Below are 20,570 nucleotides of genomic sequence, written 5' to 3' on the forward strand. Positions count from 1 at the left end.
GGGGGGGGGGGGGGGGGGGGAGCTTGCTTTCCTCAATGGCTCTTTATGCCCGGACCCCTGGGCCATCAACATGACAATGTGACAATGTGGCGGGGCTTTTTAAAAGAGATCCTGTGTTTGTTAAGTGTTTTTCCCCCTGAAGAGCAACCACGGGGCAGGGTCAGGGGACCTGAAAAGTGCCCGTGAAAAGAAGAGGGCCAACTTTGATCACACAATGTGAAAAAGGGATGGACTTTTTGATTAACTCGAGCCGGGAGGGCTGAGCTCTGCTGCTTTGAGCTCGAGAGTGTAGTAATTCATTGAAATAATCCAAGGTGACATTTGAATTTTGAGAAAATATATAGCCATTCAAAGAGAGTCGCACCTAGAACGACTTACAGTGTGCTAAAAAAGGAATTTCAAGGGATTAGGGGTTGGGGCAACCGTCATATTTCCAGACGGATGATTGCTGTTAGAAATCATGTTGACTGGGGAGATTACTGAGATTTATCTTAATTAGTGGATGTCAATGGGATCAATAGAAGCTCCCTTCAAACGTAACGGCATCTTTGCAACCACTGTTGCAGTGGTGGATGCACGTAAACAGGAAATGGTGTGATCCCATTTAATAGTGCATTATGTTGTAGTAGTAGTAGTAGTCTAGAACTTCCTCCACTGCACTGTGGAAATTAGTGACATTTTAAGGGATGTCACTGCGTCACAAACCTTGTTTCATTTCAAAATGACAGTTTTCTCCTGTGTCCTGTTTTTTCGACCCATCATCCACCCATGTGGTTGTTTTCTGGGTTAAGACGGGCTAAAATTACAACATGTGGTCCAGACAGATCAGCTGTTGCTTGCCACTCCATGTTCCTAACCCTAGCCTATTTTATCCCAATATCAGCTACCCAGTTCCCTACTTTTTCATACAAGGTGACCAGTCCATTGTTTATTATCTTTTATCAATGACCTATAGCCCATTGACTATTGATGATTTCTCTGTTAACACAAAACAGAGAAAAAGAGTGAGGCATGAAGGCATAACCATAACATTAAATCTGAGAAGTAATGTGTCAAATCTCTTTGGATTGGGAAGCTTTAAAACTCAAAGCTTTAACACAAGTCACACATAGAGACCGTCACCGTGTCTTTCAATGTAACTGAATTAATGTTAAATTAAAGGTGGTAGCTGTCATTTTCAAACCTTATTGAAAAGGTAACAACTCTAGTAAATGGAAATACAGTATTTAACAATACTGAGAGCAGGTGAAATGACCCTGGTCCAGTATTACACAAGATCCCTGTGACCGGTAGACAGACTGTGCTGCAATGTAACCGTATGGGGCAAATTTGAATTTGGTCCATTAAAAATGCCACAGTGCCAAATTTAGCCACCGACAGGCTCAGATTAATATTCTAACTGTCTGACGACATTCTGGAAAGCAACCCTTCAGAGATAGAGCTTTGAAACCTCTTTGAGACCTTTCTATTCAACCAGAAACAGCTCTGAAGTTGCCAGCGCTAAACCCACCAGACTCCATTTAAAAAAACAACACTTTTAGCGTGTATGGAGCCAACATATTTTCACATGTATATTGGTAATGTATGTGTTTAATTCCATCAAAACTAGAGTTGTGATGAGTGGACAAGTGGAACGACGACCCCAAATGGATTTTCAGAGTTTTCTCTGTTTTTGTCGACTTTGAATGCCACGTATTTTACGATGCTAAAATGACTGTTTATTTACATGGAGTCTGGAGGCATTAGCGGACGCAATTATGCAGATGTTTTTACGTTTAAAAAAAGGATTTTACTCTTTCTTTACGCTCCTGTGATACAGACACCTTTAAGCCTTGACTGACACCTGATTATTAGTGACATATCCAAATTGTTTCTCCTGAGATTACCTCTGCATGGCATCCTTTCAAAAATGGATTAGAGAAATACAAAACCTGCTCTCCGGGCTCTCTGAACTCTTTCCAACAACTTCATCTCCCTTGCTCGTGTTATTGCCTCTCCTTTTGACATTCACCCGCAAAAACCACCCAAGAGCCAGCAGACAAACTCTGCAAATTCTTTCATTTACACATCAACTGCTTCTCCAATCCCCCCATAACCCCCCACCAGAGCCGCACTAAAACTCTTTTCCTTCATGAAACATTTTCCATTCTTCATCAAAAGGCGCTTTGAGCACCTCTCCGTTCCCATTATACGCGAGCGGGGATAGAAAACAAAAAGAATCTGCCACTTAAAGGGTGATTTCTCTCATCTGCGGGAAACAGGAATTTGTGGATGATTAAAATAAAACAACCAGAATTCATAGAAAAGTGATTCTTTGACTTGGAGCAGAGGAAGGAGGGAGGAGGGGGGGGGGGTTACACTGGGGAAGCTGTTCCTGGATAGATGAATCTAGACTTGCCCTCAATTTCAGGCTATTTGCTCTAATTCTGAGTCAAATTTGTATTTCTGTGGCGGTGCTCCCAGTCAATCTGACACTACAGGCTCGTGAATGAGTGCACTGTTACGTAACACAAAGGCCCTTTTTACAACTGTTATCAGTTCTACAACTACAAGTATTCTTGAGCTACCACGGAAGCCGCACAGCTTGACTCCATGTGAACAAATTAGTTCTTTCTACTAAAATTAGATTCAAAAATGCTTAAAGCTGCAGGTAATTAGTAAAAAACCAAACGACAAAACCAATGCTTCTGAAGTTGGAGCACTTTCAATTTTAGCTTGAGTGGTGTGAACTTTTTAAAGCTGATTTCATTGGTCTTTTTATTTGATTTATGTGTTTTTAAATATAGTAATGCCAGTTTATTTCGAGCGCAGCACTCCGGGGAGAGTTATCACAATGGCCTCATTTTCCCAGACTGGGATGGCAATCTTTTAGTGCAGGACTGTGTCATTGTCAAGTTGTGTGTGTGTGTGTGTGTGTGTGTGTGTGTGTGTATTCTCCCCCCCCCCTCTGTTGGTTGGTGATCTGATGTTGGTTGGAGTTGGTGCTCCGCTTGTTTTGTGATTGTTGTAATGTAACAGAAGTACAAATGCCAAATAGTTAAAGTACTCATATCATGTTTTTTTCCCTTCCCTTTATTGTGACGTATCTTTTTTTGTGCAGATCATAGTTTTACAAAGTGAAAAGATTTTAGAATGACACATTATGCTTTAAACTGTTTAAATCTGAGGGGAAAAAAAAATCTCACATCGGGTAGTGTGAAGTGGATGCCATTAGCCTCCACCGGGAAGCTAACAATAGTTTAGCTAACGGCTAATTCGGCTAACCGCTAGCTGACAGCTTGATTCAGTCTAAAAGAACGCTGACTCAAACTAAACAGCGGGAAAGCAGGCTAACGCTAACGATAGCTGTGCTTATGAGCCACGTGCTAGCTGGTTAGCCCAAACTTTACATTCAGATTTTTACAGTTTTTTATCTTTTATTCCTAATAGCTAAGTACAGTTAATATCAGAAAATGACTTTTGATACTTCTGCTCCAGTGATGTTCTAAAAGGTAGCGTTAACTTCTACTAAAGTCATTTTCTAGTTAGATAATTGTACTTATACTCAAGTACTGCTTTCGAGGGATTTATACAACACTGATTACACGTTTTATGAGGCTCATTTTCCTCAACAGCTTAGCGTCTAATATATCTACTGGATTTGGTTTTGGAGGATTTTCATCTCCAGCCAGATTATTTTAAGAAGCTCAACTTCAAGAGAGTTGGCGGAAATGTGGAACGTGTCCTATTAAGTTTACCGTGAGTGAATGAAAGAAGGATTATAGCAGGTGTAGGAGTAAAAACATTTATTTTGCACAATTTTCTAATTAAATGTACCTATATACAGCACTTAAACCAACAGGATAAATCATATGAATCTCTGTCCAAATCAAAGAAATTGCATTATGCCAAAGGGTGTCCTTTAATTCTACATCTTCTGATCAATTAGACAATGCACAAATTTGTGATAAATATATATTTGTTATTTGTGCACACCAATAAGCCCCCACATGTCAAATATGATTTATATTCTGATATCTGATATATATATTCTTTAGATTTATACCTTGGCTTTGCTACTGCGCTTACATATCTGTGTAGACCACCATGTGGTATACATATGTATATAATTAAACATTATATATTAGATGTTATCTAATCCATTTCTCTTGAACAAGTAAAGGCAAGTTTGGAGACTGTACATTTGATTTAGAAATGCAGCATATTTGAGGATAATCCCGAAGACCACCGGAAAATACCGAACGCCGCGCTGGCTGCTGGGAAACAACGAACTCGACAAACCGCCATCTTTCTTTATGGAGAGTTAGTAGGGCAAATAACAACTACTTTTGCATGATTATTTCCCCAAAATAGACTCATTGAAGTAAATCCACTTGGTCAGTTATTGCAAATAATAAGTTAAAGAGGAGCGGGTGGACCGGAATTCCAGATATTGGGCATATATCGGACACAAGACACAGTAGTTTGTTGTAGGCGCTCGACTAGTGGAGGTGGTCGACATGGGCCGATCTCGGAGTCGCAGCTCTTCCCGGTCAAAACACTCCAAAAGCAGCAAGCACAGCAAGAAGCGGAGCCGGTCGCGTTCCAAAGACCGGGAGAGGTCCAAGAAGCGGTCCAAGTCCCGAGAATCGAAAAGGAACCGTCGCAGAGAATCTCGTTCTCGTTCCCGGTCTACTACAGCTTCGTCCCGCAGAGAAAGAGCAGCCTCGCCGCCGGAGCGCATCGACATCTTCGGCAGGACGCTGAGCAAGAGAAATGCTCTAGACGAGAAGGCGAGGAAGGAGGAAGAGGAAAGAAGGGCCGAAATGGAAAGACAAAGGAAGATGTACGTACATTTTAGACCCACCTAAAACGTTACACAACGTCCGTATTGAACTGCAACAATATGTGCTAAGCTAAATGCTAACTAGCTGCAGTCAGTTGTATAGCTATCTAGCTAGCTAGCTAGTTAGCGTTAGCAAGCTAACTAGCCGCCATAGCATGCTAACGTCAGCTAGGCTCTACAGGGCCTCGACTATCATCCCTGTCGGATCAGACAGCTGCTACGCAGGGGCCGGCTCACCTTTTCAGCTGGACTGCAGCTCATATTTATCTAAAATTTTATCAAGAAGCCATTTTGAATTTAAGCTAACTTAACGTTTTGTTTTTGTACTTGAATTAGGATATATAACTTCACCGTCTGCATTACCATTGCAGTGGTGCTGTGTACATTGTCAACCAATGGCTCTGTGGTTTATACCATCATCCAGTCTCAGTTTCGATAAATGTGTAAGTAACTTATTGATTATCAATACCAAACAGAAAAACAGTTTTATGCCATAAATCTACCTCTGAATGGGTTTTGGGTGCATGTATGATTTTTTAATAAGCAATTTTAAGACCCTTGCCCTCTAATCCTAACCCATCCTTGAACATGTATATGGAAAATTAGATCAGTGCGATGAGCCGTATGACAATTATTAGTTGGCTGCAACCGTACATGGGAAAACAATGACTTTGTGCTCATATTTACTACTAAGTAGACCTCAACTAATATATGTACTGAATGCATGGGGAAGCATGCATTCAGTGTGTATATTAGTCACATAATTAGCATGTAAGCTTGTCAGTTAGCTTAATGTACGACTAGTGTTTGAACGTCCATAGATGGCAGCAGGGGGCATGTTGCTGCTTCACAGTATTTTTTATTTCTTTACCTTTCTCTACGATTGTTAACGTTAGGCAGCCCATCACAAACATGATTAGCTCTTGGTAGAAGTGCTTTCCTACGCTGGGACAAGAGTGGGAACGAACCATTACGTTTTTACAAATTTAGTGGCCTGTCGATGTCAGTTTGACATAGTTCAATTGGAAGAAAATGCTAGTACAAGCTCTACCGGAGGTAGTGGTACTCCATCACTGTTCCCATTCCTTCCCCGCTCACGTTTACTGAGAGAACTGGCGTTACTGCTGTGCATGTAAACGTGCGAACTGTCACTACCCTGCGTCTTAGAGCACCGCAGTGGTCGCCACACATCATGACAACAGCCCGTTTATTGTCTGCCGGCGGGATCTGTTGGACAAGGGTGCTGCTGTTGTGACGGTGTCGGTGGTAGCCAGAGGCTCACAGACACCTGAGATCTGAGCTGCTGCCTCACACCTGGCTTCCTGGCTGCCTTTTTAACTGCCTTATGGCCACAGGGCTACTCAACCAGGTATACACATGTAAATATCAGGACACAGAGACTTCTGGTCAGCCCTCTTGTTGCCCAGTGGCTGACAACATGAAATCCGATCCAGGCCGGGCAGGTTGGGTGTTTACAGTTGTGCCAGAAGCAACGTGACAACGCACCCACCAACTCCTAAGAGCTTCCTGGTCAGAGTGGAGACAAAAAGCATTTTCCATAGGTAAACAGGATGACAGGTGACCTCCACCTGCATTCAACAGTTTGCTGCTGTTGGGGACAGGCATGTCCTTTCCTACAGGTGTAGTGGACTGCTCTAGTAAGCCAACTTTCCACATGTTTGGAATACCTGGACCTGCGGTAGTATTGTTGAATATGGTGATATGTCTTGCTATAAATAAACAGAGATCAAATGTACTTAGTTCTTTTCAGCATTCTGCAAAAATACAATTTGATTAGTGTCTAAAAAGTATAAAATCTGGTAAACTGCCCTACGTGGAGTATGTCTTTGGTATGGGAGCAGGTCAGCTTCAGGATAAATGGGTTCCGTCCCTGTTGTCCTGTAAACCGTCCCTGTTCTGTGTGTCCGCTCTCGTTCCCCCTCTCACACGTTTCTTCCCCTCCGTCCTCCAGCCGGCAGCAGGAGATTGAGGAGAAGCTGATCGAGGAGGAGACGGCGCGGCGGGTGGAGGAGCTGGTGGCCAAGCGGGTGGAGGAGGAGCTGGAGAAGCGCAAGGACGAGATCGAGCGGGAGGTGCTGCGGCGCGTCGAGGAGGCCAAGCGCATCATGGAGCGGCAGCTGCTGGAGGAGCTGGAGAAACAACGGCAGGCGGAGTTGGCCGCACAGAAGGCCAGAGAGGTAACGCTCGGTCGTTTGGAACGCAGCCCCACCATTCCCTCCATACCTCCCCAAGCCCCCCCCCCCCAAAACACCTGTCCCCGTCTCCCCCCCGGTCACCTGCTCAGACTGGTGCCTTTTCTACGGGACGTGTGGGGACGGTGGCGGGACGTCTCGGTTTATATTTCACAATGTAATGTGGCCATGGTACAAGTTTCACTGCAGGGAGGATAGCCCGGAAGTGGTCGTACTGCAGGGAAATGATGTATTTAATGGTAACAAAACAGAACCATGAACGTGTCTGCATACAACGTACAAAACCTAATATATAGAGCAAGAGGGACTATACCAGTCAGGCAGTCTCTTGACCAATCACTAAGTGGACCGCCGCCACCTCCCAAGTGATCACGTATTCCCCGCGGTTATGTATATCTTCTGAGGTGTAGAGGAAAAAGTTCATCTATGCATCAATCCTAATTATGACTGAACAATGTTGTGCTGCTACCAGCCAGGCTGAAGCTAATATAGTTAGCCTAGAGATACTAGCAGAAAGCTGCTACCAGCCAGGCTAAAGCTAATATAGTTAGCTTAAAGAAACAAGGGGTCCGTCCCAAGTAACGTTACGGTTCGGAGCCGCAACGCTGGAAACGTAACCCTAATCCACTACAGAAGTCTGTGTCTGATCTAACGTCATCTCCACTGATTTAACTGTTCTTGGATACAGTGTGTTGCTAGTGCGCGTGACACGCGGGTCTGATCAGTTTATCAGACTAACGAGCTGGCCCCGCTAGTCGACCACAACCTGACATTTAGAGGAAGTAACGCGCCGTCACTGTCAATCACGTTAGCCTGGATTGATTATTATATGAACATGATGCTGTCATGCTAGTCCACCTGCGTATTTCTACCTGATGTCCCTCTCCAAAACCTCTTCAGAAGAGTAACATTAGTCAGCGCTGACTTGCTTTGGTGTCAGCTTTTTCCAGTATCGCGCAGGCCTACTTGCCAGTGAAAGTTTTGCCATGGCAGGGTTACAAACATTGACTGGCTATATTCTTTCCCATCATCTTGTCCCTGGTTTGGCTTGAACTTTACCTTTTCATATTTGCTAAAATCCGTAATAAAGGGCTCTTTTTTTTTAAGGATGACCCTTCTGTTTCATAGCCACCGTTTCTGTACGTCACTGGCCAGTTTAATAGGAACTCTTTTGAAAAATAGTAGTTTGAGTTCTAAGAAGAAGCCCAATCGTGTAATCTCAGGCCTCTTCAAAGCTAGGATCTCTCCCTTTGTGTCTCAGAGAGGAAAGGTAGACCTCTGTCTGTGGGCCAGCTCCCAGGCTTCATTAAGGAAAGGGCCTCTGTTTATACTACAGTAATAATGGTGATGAATGAGAAGGGCAGCCGAAGCCTAGTGACCCCGACTGGCCTAGGGAGCAGCCAGTGGCTCGGTACTAATAGGGGGAGAAATGTAGTCCGAGCAGGTCTCCTTGACCTACGTGGACTTATTCTGTCGCCCCTCTCCTACCACTTCTAATTCTCCCACTCTGCTCTGAGACACTTACACCGACGCGACCGGTAGAACTAGCCAGGGGCCTCTCGCCCAAATCCAAGCCAGCCTCAGAGTCCTGTAGAGGCTGAAGAAGCTCGATCCAGATGCCTACAGAGCCACGGCTTCTAGATGAGTGGAGGTTAAATCCAACTTGATGTGTGGAAATGTTAATCCCCTTCTGTTTAATTCACCCACAGTTTGTCCTGTACAGGTTCTTACATTAATTCCAAACATTTTAACCACCCCCTTACCTTCTCTGTTAACAACCCTTGTTTTGAAAATCTTCTGTTAGACGGCATCAGCTCGTGGATACATAATGACGGACCGCCACATTTCCTGTTTCCTGTTTGACAAGGTTAACTATCTCTGGCCTAACCTTTTTTTTTGTCTGTTAATATATATACTTTTTCTAACAATACATACATGTTATACAGTTTTTTTTTTTTCTCTCTCCCTAGAACACCAAATGTACTGTGTTTTGTACTCATGACTTGCTTCTCCTATAGGGTTGCTGCTCATTTTAAAATATTGTTAATTGTAAATCCATCTGTGTTGTATTGTTTTTGATTTTGGAAACACGACTCACCATCCTCCTAACTAGCACTTGACCCGAGCTGGCCTGCAGCCTTTCAGCTCCCCGTGACTCGTGTCCTGTACTGTGAGTGTACCGGGGTCCGGTCTCCTCGAACACACACACACACACACGCAGACACCTCTTTGTACCGTCCACTCCTTCGCTCTGCTATCGTCTCAGAGGGGACTGAGCCACTCTAAAGAAAGGAAAACTATAAAAAAAAAAAAAACCAGAATGCGAGCTGTGGCTGCAGGCGCAGGCTGAGCAGTACAGAGATCAGTTATAAAGAGGAATGCCGCAGGCGCGGTATGGCCGATCCCCCCCCCCCACCCCCACCTCCCAAACCCACCAGCCCACCCACCCCAGGAGCGCTTCTCTGTCTCTGCAGGGGGGCCACACAGTCCGGACGGGACAGTAAATATTCAACCGTTTAATGCCGAATGCTTTCACCAGTTGTGTAGGTACACAGGCAAGGAAAATGCGTAGGTATACGTGCATTGGTGAGCCAAAACTATTCCCTCCTTATTTGTATCCTTTTTTCTTCTCTTGATTATAATTATGTTTAGAGAAACAAATTGTATTTTCTTCTAGACTGCACTGTTTGCCAATTTACATCTGTCTTCTATTTGTGAGTGTCATGAGTGGGGTCTCCCCCCCCCCCCCTTTTGAATTATTTGATATAATTTATAATTTTTAACGTCTTACGCTATTGTGTGGCTTAGCTTTTTAATTTTTCTAGGAGGGTACTATCAGCAGGAGAGGGAGGGAAAATAACTAGCGGGTTCATTCCCCCCCCCCCCCACAGTCTCTGTATGCTTTTTGCCCCCTCTTTGTATTTAAAAATAATAATAATAATGATGATGTAGCCCGACTGCAGAGAATGCCACAGTGTGGTCATGTGTGAGAGGCTAAGCAAACTTCTCTGCAGTGTAATGAGTTAGGTGTGTGTGCGTGCGTGTGACAATTAGAGGGCAAGCGTGCGTGTGTGTGTGTGTGTGTGTGTGTACGTACGTACGTACGTAAAGTGCCTTGTGGCTGTAGCCCGTTCGTGCGCTTACATGGAACCGTGTCGCCCATCTAGGAGGAAGAAAAATCTAAGCGGGAGGAGCTGGAAAAAATCCTGGAGGAGAATAACCGCAAGATCGCCGACGCTCAGGCCAGACTGGTACGCCCCGCTCTGCTTCTTTCTGCTGTTTATATAGACCTTAGTGGTCCCTAATACTGTATCTGAAGTCTCTTTATATAGACCTTAGTGGTCCCCTAATACTGTATCTTAAGTCTCTTCATATAGACCTTATGGGTCCCTAATACTGTATCTGAGGTCTTTTTTTACATAGACCAAATCATGAATTGGGCGGGACCACTATTTTAATTGTGGACTACTATATTATTTTCGACTTTTTGTCTTTCACGGCGGGATTCCATTTACAGCCGATAAATAATCACATCAATCACAATTATCAGTCCAGCCCTGCTGAATGTTAAAAGGGTTTACGGGCCCTTAGCTTGTTGTCGTCTGACCGTGTGTGTGTGTGTGTGTGTGTGTGTGTGTGTGTGTGTGTGTGTGTGTGTGTCCCCAACAGGCCGAGGAGCAGTTGCGTATTGTAGAGGAGCAGAGAAAGATTCACGAGGAGCGCATGAAGCTGGAGCAGGACCGTCAAAAGCAGCAAAAGGAGGAGCAGAAAATCATCCTCGGCAAGGGCAAGTCCCGGCCCAAGCTGTCCTTCTCCCTGAAGGCCACCGAATGAGACTGCTCCCCCCCCCCCCCCCCCCCCCCCCCCCGCCGCGCCCCGCCCCTTCCCTCACGTGTCCCGCCCAGCCTTCGTCTCCATCCGGCTCTCCCTCCTCATCATTCGGCCCCACTCCTCCTCCTCCTCCTCCTCCTCCGTGGAACGCTCGCTTCGTTTTGGAAGTGCTGAAGGAAGGCCGAGGAAAAGGGGGGGGTGACCCGCTGTGAGTCCCCGGTCCCTGTGAAAGGCCCACGTTGTCCCTCCCGGCCTGGAGGGGAAAGGCAGCTCTCCGCCCTTGCCCTTCCTCCTCCGCACCGCACAGATGACTCTTATTTGTGCTTTTTTCTTTCACCCCGGTTTCATTTAAATTTTTTTTTTATTTTTGTTTGGGGAACTTGAACTTTTTGATGTAGAATGCTATAACATGTCCCCTTTGCCCCCCCCCTCCTGTAAGTCTTAACTCTGGTGTAACGGCGAGCGACTGTGTGCCCGTGCTCCTACATGTCTTCACAGCCAGCAAACTGCAATAGAACGCCAGTCCCTGACATAGAAGAGTATGCGTGACTTTTGTCTAGTTCCAGTCTACTGTAAAAGCTCATGGGCAGCTTGGGAGTTGGCCTGTGGTTTTCCAGCTTTCCGGTTTTCATAAAAAAAAAAGAAAAAAAAGAATTGGATCCTAAGGTGGCTAACGCTGTGTTAACAAATCCCAGCCCAGCCTTTAAAAGCCCAGTCAACGTCCTGCCCGGCCGACAGGTTTCTGTCTTCCCCCCACCATTACTCCATCTACAAAGTACTCTTCTCTGTGCTTCGCTCCGTCTGCCCATGTGGATCATTTCTTCCTCCAGCCGAAAATGTACTGCTTGCGTTACCTTTGACGTTGCTGCAGCGTAGGCGAATATTGACCTCCGCTTCCAAGCTGCCCATGACCGAACCGCAAACCCCACAACGGGATCTGTGTCTCGTCTACGATAAGGGGGGCCTGAGGGCGATGGAGGAGAGAGACGACATGTCCTGTATGATGTAATTTTATTAGCCTTGCTGTGATGTGAACTCCTCCAGTACAAAATGTCATGAAATTGATCCGCGATTGGGGGGGTAAACCAAAAGTCACATAAATGGTTAAGTTTTGTTTTATCGGACTCATTGGGGAAAAAAAGCAGTGGGTCATACGCAAAACCCGGACCATACAGTCCGTGTTCTGTCCTTCTGTCCCCGGGTTTGGTTGTAGTAAACAAATTTTGGCAAGGCGCCTCACTTGGTAAGTCTTGATTCGTGTAGGATGGACAAGTTCAGGTAAGATAAGGTGTGAGGTCAGCGTGTGTGTGTGCGCGTGCGTCTGCATGTGTGTGTGTGTGTGTGTGTGTGTGTGTGTGTGTGTGTGTGTGTGTGTGTGTGTGTGAGAGAGATGGGCTGACCAGGTGGGTATAATAACTTTTTGTTATATTGTGGGATTCTGATTTTGTCATGTAATTTCCCCCAATTATCAAGGGACTGAACAGTTCAATAAATCCTTTTGAATGCCTCTACTTTGTGTGTGTGTGTGTGTGTGTGTGTGCCAGCGGGTTATACCACATAGCTGTGCCGGACTTATATTTTACTTTTTACTCCACTAAATGAATCTGAAATCTTTAGTTAATTTACTCGATAACCCTCCTGTTGTCCTCGGGTCAAATCTACCCCCCTTTCAAAAAAAATCAGAAATAGGAGTTTCTTTTTAACCAAATTACCACAAAAAATGGATTGGATTCCTTTTAACGCTCTTTGCAAATACAATCCCTTTCATTCCTCTAATTTGACCTATAAGGCAAAATACTTCATAATTTCTGCTTTTTTAACACAAATATTAGGTATAATTCCATATGTAGGAGGGTCCCAGGACAACACCAGGGTTAAGATGTAGCTTATCAAATACTATGTTTAATTATGAATTGATCTACTCAACACATACAGAGTGATTACTTTTGAGTACTTTAAGTAGGCTCAGTTTCCCTATTGATACTCATACTTTTACTTAAGTAACATTTTAAATGCGGGACTTTTGTAAGTTATTTTTTTTTTCCAGTGTGGTAGGCCTATTAGTACTTGTACTAGTACTGAATACTTCTATCCTACCACTGCTGCTTTGTTTCCAGCAAGTGAAGGCCGAGCCCGTGCGACAAAGACTGAATGAGTCCCAACCGAGCGCGGCCTCGTCCTCCGGTTCTTCCCAGGACTCGAGCGGACCCTCTACCGGGTCTGGAGACGGTAAACTGGGTTAGCGAGTGAAGCAGTGACTGATGAAGATAGGCCTATTAATGTCGGGTTAATAGAATTCAGTGTTTCCATCTCTCCCGTATCACATAACGACGCCTTCATGTGTACATTCGTGTCTTAACACCACCCGTGAGTCTTCCGCTGAAGAGAACCGGAGTCCCCCGGACACCGGCCCACTGCCTCAGCCCAGCCCGCTCCGGCGCGCTGCTCCCCCGGACACCGGCCCACTGCCTCAGCCCAGCCCGCTCCGGTGCGCTGCTCCTCCGGACACCGGCCCACTGCCTCAGCCCAGCCCGCTCCGGTGCGCTGCTCCCCCGGAGGCCTGTGTGCCTCTGTCCCGCTGCTGCGCTCACTGCGCTCGAGTCCACTAACTCAAACAAGGGGGAATGTTAGTTGGTGTACAAACACACACACACACACACACACACACACACACACACACACACACACACACACACACACACACACTAATTCTTGAGAGAAATATAAAGCATGTGTGGTATTTGGAAATAAAAAGTTTCCTTCAAAGACAAAGTCAAATAAGCGTGGATAGTTTGAGCTATAAGCAATCTAGGCTTCATGGTTAATATTATTGATATTATTATTATTATTATTATTACCATTGCTGAAGTTATTTTTAATTTTATTTTTAACGCAAACTGTGCGCGTCTATAACTTTTTGCGATGAAATGAGTCTGTCATCGGTAGAATTTTCCTTTAATGGACTTTAGGATTTAACATTGTTGCAACAACAATAGTTATAGACGTGTGTGTGTGTGTGTGTGTGTGTGTGTGTGTGTGTGTGTGTGTGTCAAGGAAAGACGCTCCGACGGGTTGAACGAGTTGTTTTTGAAGGCAGGAAGGAAGAGATTTAAAATTTAAATTTTTTTTAACACACACACACACACACACACACACACACACACTCTAATGAGACATGTAAAGACAACACAACTTCGGGTGAAATTAAGACACTTTGAGCCAGAGACATTAAGAAACTTCCGGAGCAGTTCACGATGCAGTAAATACACCACCTGGGTATTAATACTAGTACACGTAGTACTATTAATATTTAGGCTGCAGATGTGGAGAAAACCACCACATCTGTCTGAAAAGAAACAACTGTACTGTGCAATTTACGTGAAAATGAAGTTAATTTCACTTGGTGTTGTCCATATTATTATGATTTAATATATAATATAAGAAAATGAGGAAGGCTTTGGTTGTAGTTTTAGAACAAGCATGGGCTTTGTGTCGATGCTTCTCTCACATTTTCCTGTAATACATATTTTGGGGTCTGTATATATTTGTCCTTGTTTATTAATTTGTGCAATAGAGTACCCTAGGCTACGTTGCGCGTGGACTTAAGCCCAGAAGCTGTGGGTGAAATGACTTTGGTTTTGGTGTCATGTAATTCCCATGAGATGGGCCACTTGGGAAATAAATTCTCATATCATATCATGTAGACATACTTTCGGGATTTCCCTCGGTCTATTTAGATAAGTGGGCCCGTGCCAGTCTCGTTAATCTAATCCACTCGTTTCCTTTCCTTTGACCTTTGCATTTGAATTCGATTAGTCTAATATTCACGCTGCTCCAATCAACACGCCGTCTCCGTGTTGATTCCAGCCCGGGAAAGAGAGCCGAGGACTCGGACTCCTCTCTTATCATCCCCCTGATTAAAAGCTGAGCAAACAGCCGCAATCCACAGCGGGCCGCGCGGACCTGCAAAAACACCCAGACCCCGACCCCTGATCAAATTAACTTGTAAAAAAAGTGTCAAAACTTCACACCTGGATTCCACGGCTGGCAGAGGTGTGCGCGTGTGTGCTCGTTTAATTAGAGGCCAATGGCCAAAAGCTTGAGAAAGTGTGTGTGTGCGCCATTTTACGCACGGGCTTTGAAGCGATTGTTACGTCCTTAATGTTAAAATAATGTTGGAATAGTTCGGGAAGCAATTATAAAACACAATAAGTACATGTAATAATAACAGGGTCGTTTAGTTGATCAGGGATAACTTCATAACTACCAAATAAAAATAAAAACAGATGGAAAACCTCTTGGAACTTCTTCAAAGTGTTTTATGGAACATCCATTTTAAACTGCGTCAACCTCTGTGTTTGGACACAATATATCTTTATATATGGGGGGGGGGGGAGGTTGCAATAAATTAATACACCCTATTCTGCGATTTTGAAGTCATTTAGATGTAATATTCATCATGATTTGACTCTTTCTGACTGCCCTGTCTCTGGAGCGGACTTTCCGCTAGTGGGCGCTCTTGCCTTTCCAAAAAGCTCCAAGTGCGCCAAAGCGCCGTGGATGGAGACACATTGGGGGCTGTAGTGTGACTCCTCCATACAGTCCCTGTGTGAGAGCCTTATGGGAGCAAATGTTTTCCCCTTGTGTTCATTACAGAGCTATCCACACACACTACAAACGCACCAGACGTGCGTAATTTGCGCATTGAGGGCCATAATGCGTAAAGACTAAAAACACGACTAATTTACATGAAGTCTGGTCTGTCCAGTTAACTTGGCAATTTATTTAAGAGGCAATAATGTCAGCCTATCACAGATGCTCTAACTGTGAAGTCGCCTTTATATTCGTTTTGTGTATTTTTGTACTCATTGGATGTATAAAATCACACTTTTATCATGTTAGAATTAGATCCATAGACCTGCCCAGGGTTCCACTGTGATGTGGTGCTCACCACTAGTCCCCGCACTGAACCAGTCGCCCTGCCTTGACTGACAGCCCGGCTCATCCTGACTTCTCTGCCGAGGGACCAATCAGCGGCGGCGGGGGGCGGGGCCGGGGCCAAACCAGCTCCACCAAATATTCCCAGTCGCGGTCCCCTCGCAGTTACTTCCCATCCAGGTTTCGGAGCAGTGCCGAGGCAACACCGTACCCTGCGTTGTGCGCGTCCGTTTCGGGGACGGATTTGCACCAGAACCGCCGCAGCACTTTTGTTGGGGGGGGGGGGAGGGTTGGAACCCTTCTAGTATGAGAACTTCCATTCCAGCTCCTTTGATTTCTTTCATTCTCATATTTGGTCATTTTCTTCATTTTGACCATCCGACCTGCTCATTTTCCTGCTGCTGTCACCCACAGTTTGTGTCTGAGCGCCGGCTGAAAGGGGATCTCTCTCGCTCTCTCTCTCTCTCTTTCTCTCCATTCCTCCACCAGACATCAGTGCACTCTGCTACGCCGCTGCTGCTCGGGACTGCCGGACTATAACAACGCAGGGGGATTTATATTCGTGTTGATTTCCATCCGCCGCCCGGCCCACAGCGGACACCGGCACTTCTTCTTCTCTCTGAGGGATGTATCACAGCTCTGAGCCGGGGAGAATATAAAGCCACAGTCCGCCGAGTGAACTCCACTGCGCCTTTTGGTTTTTTTTTGGAGCAGGTCTCTCATCGGAAGATGCTCTGGTAGGCTACGCGTGATCGGGGGTCTGTGGTCCGTGCGCATCCCCACTGGACCGGGATATAAGGTGAAGAAATCGCCGCGGTCAGCCTTTTTTTCTGGAGCGCTTTATTTTTGGTGTCGTGGACATATTTGGTTATTTTGTGTGTGTGTGTGTGTGTGTGTGAGAAGGATTTTGCACCCCGCCCGGAGGCGCGCAGGGCTAACCATGGGGGACTCGATGTGGAGATATTATTTTGGAGTTCTCTTTATTGCCTTCAAAGTGGACCTGTGCCGGGCGCTCATCCTGGAGTCCATCTACTGGAACACAACAAATACCAAGTAAGTGGAGCACAAGCCGCGCGCGCTGTAGGCTACCGGCCCCCCTTACAGCGCCGTATGTACGCACTCCCGTGCCGAGACCAGTTCACGCCGGACTCCGTTGAAAAATCGGGCATTTTAACGCTGGCGTACCGGCCACCCGTGTCGCTAAGGCTACGCGTAAAATCCGGAAACAACGCTTCAATTCAGCATACGTCGAGTGGAACAAAGAGCTCTCAGAGTGGCGTGATTTCAAATTTGAATTTATATTCCCCTGTCATAGCGATCTGTTGGAATCCGGTCTCGAAAGTAAGATTCCTTTTATCAAAAATAAAGATTCAGCTTATGTTGGTTCCCCAGAAAACCGTAACGATCCGTCGTAAAACAACAGCAAGCTAAATGGATGGTGTTTCGTACGCGCTCCGCGGCTTAAATCCCACATTTTCTGCCCGGAGTTTGGTTGGCTCACCGCGGGTGACCGGGGAGAACTACGACGACTCCAAATGATAAAGCCATCATCCAAACCACCTGTCAAGACAAGGGGGACTGTGTCTAGATCTGCTCGTTGCTTCCACGTTTACTGTTTGGGTCTTGTCGCCGTTGGGGGGGTATTTACGCACAGAGGGCCGCTCGGCCGTGCGTTATGGCGCACTCAGCGGCACGCAAACCCGCCTCACAAGGACACATGTATGTGTAGTTTGCGCGATTCGTCTGTTATTATATTTAATGGCGGTGTTAGTCGGACATTTGGCGCATTTTGGGTTGGGAAGGACATTCATTTGGATGGTAACTGCGCTCCAGTCAACACTAACTTGGGACTATTCAGATTCCTACCCGACTGTAACAGGTCCGGATCGATTAAAACAGCAGAGCTCTGAAGCGGCATCGAGCTCATTAGCAGGCTCACTGGGTCGAATATTGGATTTGAATCCTCCGCGATGAAGATCATATTCACGAGAGAGATCGAAGAGGAATGAGTGTGGTGTGTTCAAGGCTGGGGACGCAGCAGCGGGCCTCTGGCGCTCTGCTGCGGGTCCCAAACACGGCGTGTGTGTGTGTGTGTGTGTGTGTGGATAGAATCAAAATCATTACGCTAAGTGATCAACGAGCCAAATTGGAGGGCGGATTATAATGGGATATATGGTTGAAATGCGATATAATAAAAAAACTTTGACTATGTATATAGTGCATGGGGGGACTCCAGTCTGCTCTGGTCTCCATTTGCAGGCCTGTGTGGAGCCTGGGTGTTGAAAAAATTATAAAAAAATACATAAGCGTCGCAACCGTGGACCTGGCTGCATTCGGGTGTCCAATCCCGGGATGTCCCGTCCACACAGCGCGTGTATGTTTTTAAAAAATAGTGCTTTAACTAAGACCATGGGTAGGGGATTATGAGGGAACTCACGCGGACCAAAACCCTCTACGTACTCGCATTCCGGCCTGTCTCTATGTCAAATCCCATCTCCAACAACCCTGCGCCTCCTAAATATTCCAACAGACCCAGAACGGCGGTTGAACTCTTTTCTGCAAATAAAATAGAGGTGTCTTTCTCCCCCGTCCTCCCCCTTCCTCCCCTGCGCTCTGCCCGGCGGGGGGCGCCCCTCTTTGTCGCCGTTTAGTCACGGCCAAAGTCCAACTCGACCAATAATTCCGCTTTTCAGTTTTTTGGCTCCGGGTCAGCCAGAAAGACCCTCTCTGTCTGCTTTGTCCCCTCACTGAGACCCAGTTGAGACGGTCTAACAGGTGTCTGTAGTTGCACGGCCCATGGCCCGTGTGGGACTGTTTGGGGCCCGGCTGTCTGCGGGACAGAGCGCTGGGGCTCCGAACGCAGCACGCCCGGCCTTTCCAGCCCCTTGATCTGGGTCCCAACGCGTCTCAGTCCACACTGCGCACCCAATGACGCACTCCTTTATATTTTAGTTTTAAAAGAAGGGCACAACAAAATAAACAGGGCTGAATAAATCGATATTGTATCGACATGCGACGCTAGATATCGTCTTCGATTTTAAATAACCTACACGACACAAACTGTCTTTTCCTGGTTTTGAAGGCTGCATTACAGTAAAGTGATGTCATTTTCTGAACTAACCAGACTGTAGCCTTTCTATTATTTGCCTTTACTCTCATTGTGTAAATATAAGGTGGAAGCCCAACAAGTCAAACCTACAATATTGCTAAAAAATATCGTGATATTTGATTTCTATCGCCCAGCTCTAGGTTTAAAGGTTAATAAGGGTCGAGGTTGCACACCTAGCCCAAATGGCGTGTCTCATTTCCCTCCTGATCTAGTGAGTTGTTACGTGTCATCTCCTGCTGTATGCTGCCATTTGATGACCATTTGGTCTTATTAGAGAGAAAGTGACCCCCAAGCGGTTCTGGGAATGCTTGAATCAGACGTGTGGGGGGAATATAAAATGGCAACTCACAGCACCTTATGACCATTTACGTATGGACTTCACTTTGTTATTTCTATCAAGTCATAAATGCCCTTCTCACAAAACATGGAGCCTCCATCTTGGAGCTGCAGCTCCTGCAAATTAGTATGTCATTTCATCTTTTGGCTCAAAAAGGAGGACAAAACCAGAAAAAAAAGGGAAAATGCGTCCCACCCTCGGAGCGAGTAGAGGCCTCGGGCGGCCTCAAACGCAGCGGGCGTTAGTGCGTGCGTGTGCACACTCTCGCCGTTGTGTCTGGGCGAGGAGTTCAGAGGTTAAAGGCCACCGAGTGATATCATTGCGTGAGCGAACGGCCTTCTGGGAGTTGAGCAACAACCCCTTCGGTTTGTAGTTCCACTCCTCTGGCCGACATCAATCTCCACTTTTTTCCTTTTTACTCACTAATTAATTAAATTAAAGCTGCAAAGATGAATTAACGAATCAATTTGTGGCCAACAGTTCAACTAATCACCCTCTATTCTGATCATTTGTTTTTTTATGTAAAAAAATAAGAAAGTCAAACTGGCGTGACTTTAAAGTGAATATTTCCTGCTTTCTTCACTCGTAAAAGTCAAAAAATACCCATGACAACAATTCCTATCTTCTTCATTCTTTAAGGCTGCAAAGATGACTCAATCAGTTATTAAATATATCCATGAACAATGTGTTTAATAATGTGAATATCTTCTAGTTTCTTCTTTCCTCTGGGACAGTAATTGGAATATCTTTGAGTTTTATTTGGACATAACAAGACATTTGAGGACTTTGCCTTGGGCTTTGGGGACCAAAATCCACTTTTTTTCACCACTTTTTGGACATTTTTTAGTAGTAGTTGCAGGTCTACTGTTGATTAGAGTCTGGGATCAGGACCGAGCAGCGGGAAGATCTTGATGTAGCCGGTCAGCAATACGCTCGACAGCCCGACTTGTCCCTGTCTCGGCGTCCCTCTTTGGGTTTTGCGTTAGTCTCCCTCTTTTGCCTATTCATGGAGGGATGAATGTTAGAAATGTGAAGGCTGCGGGCCAGTCAGATGCCTTTGTGTGTGTAGTCCGGGGGTTGAGGAGAAAGAAACAGCTCTCTCTCTCGCTTACTCTGTGTGTACTAAGTGTGTGTGTGTGTGTGTGTGTGTGTCCATCAAAAAAAAAGAACAAAAAAAAAAAAACTCCACAGGGCTCACGGCTGTGTCGATTAAACCTCATTGTTGTTTGCGCTTTACTACTTTACTGCCTGTGAGAATGACCCCACCAACAAACACACACACACACACACACACACACACACACACACACACACACA

General features: G+C 45.6%; 2 protein-coding genes and 1 long non-coding RNA gene across 4 annotated transcripts in view; 2 read left to right on the plus strand and 1 right to left on the minus strand.

Annotated features, from left to right (window-relative positions):
- LOC117952499 overlaps positions 1-9,799 on the minus strand; it is a 10,459-nt gene extending 660 nt beyond the window's left edge. The window contains exons 1-2 of the long non-coding RNA XR_004658426.1: positions 9,697-9,799; positions 823-829 (exon numbers count right to left, since the gene is read on the minus strand). This is a non-coding gene — a long non-coding RNA (uncharacterized LOC117952499). The remainder of the gene's footprint in view (positions 1-822; positions 830-9,696) is intronic.
- Positions 4,253-11,491, plus strand: arglu1a (arginine and glutamate rich 1a). The gene is made up of 4 exons (XM_034884839.1): positions 4,253-4,825; positions 6,798-7,023; positions 10,206-10,289; positions 10,708-11,491. The coding sequence occupies exons 1-4, from the start codon at positions 4,500-4,502 to the stop codon at positions 10,870-10,872; spliced, it is 801 nt and encodes a 266-aa protein (XP_034740730.1). The 5' UTR covers positions 4,253-4,499; the 3' UTR covers positions 10,873-11,491.
- A 4,490-nt stretch (positions 11,492-15,981) lies between these two features.
- Positions 15,982-20,570, plus strand: part of efnb2a (ephrin-B2a) — a 19,408-nt gene continuing 14,819 nt past the window's right edge. For both annotated transcript variants that reach the window (XM_034884838.1, XM_034884836.1), the window contains exon 1: positions 15,982-16,860. In XM_034884838.1, coding sequence (XP_034740729.1) covers positions 16,748-16,860 — 113 coding nt within the window. In that variant the 5' untranslated portion in view covers positions 15,982-16,747. The remainder of the gene's footprint in view (positions 16,861-20,570) is intronic.

The sequence above is a fragment of the Etheostoma cragini genome, chromosome 11 (genome assembly GCF_013103735.1).
Source record: "Etheostoma cragini isolate CJK2018 chromosome 11, CSU_Ecrag_1.0, whole genome shotgun sequence".
Lineage (NCBI taxonomy): Eukaryota > Metazoa > Chordata > Actinopteri > Perciformes > Percidae > Etheostoma > Etheostoma cragini.

Excerpts from the sequence above, each read along its gene's own strand:
- arglu1a (XM_034884839.1), top strand. The coding sequence starts at position 4,500 with ATGGGCCGATCTCGGAGTCGCAGCTCTTCCCGGTCAAAACACTCCAAA. Across the intron at positions 4,826-6,797 it reads ATGGAAAGACAAAGGAAGAT|CCGGCAGCAGGAGATTGAGG; the intron begins GTACGTACATTT and ends TCCGTCCTCCAG. Across the intron at positions 7,024-10,205 it reads CCGCACAGAAGGCCAGAGAG|GAGGAAGAAAAATCTAAGCG; the intron begins GTAACGCTCGGT and ends TCGCCCATCTAG.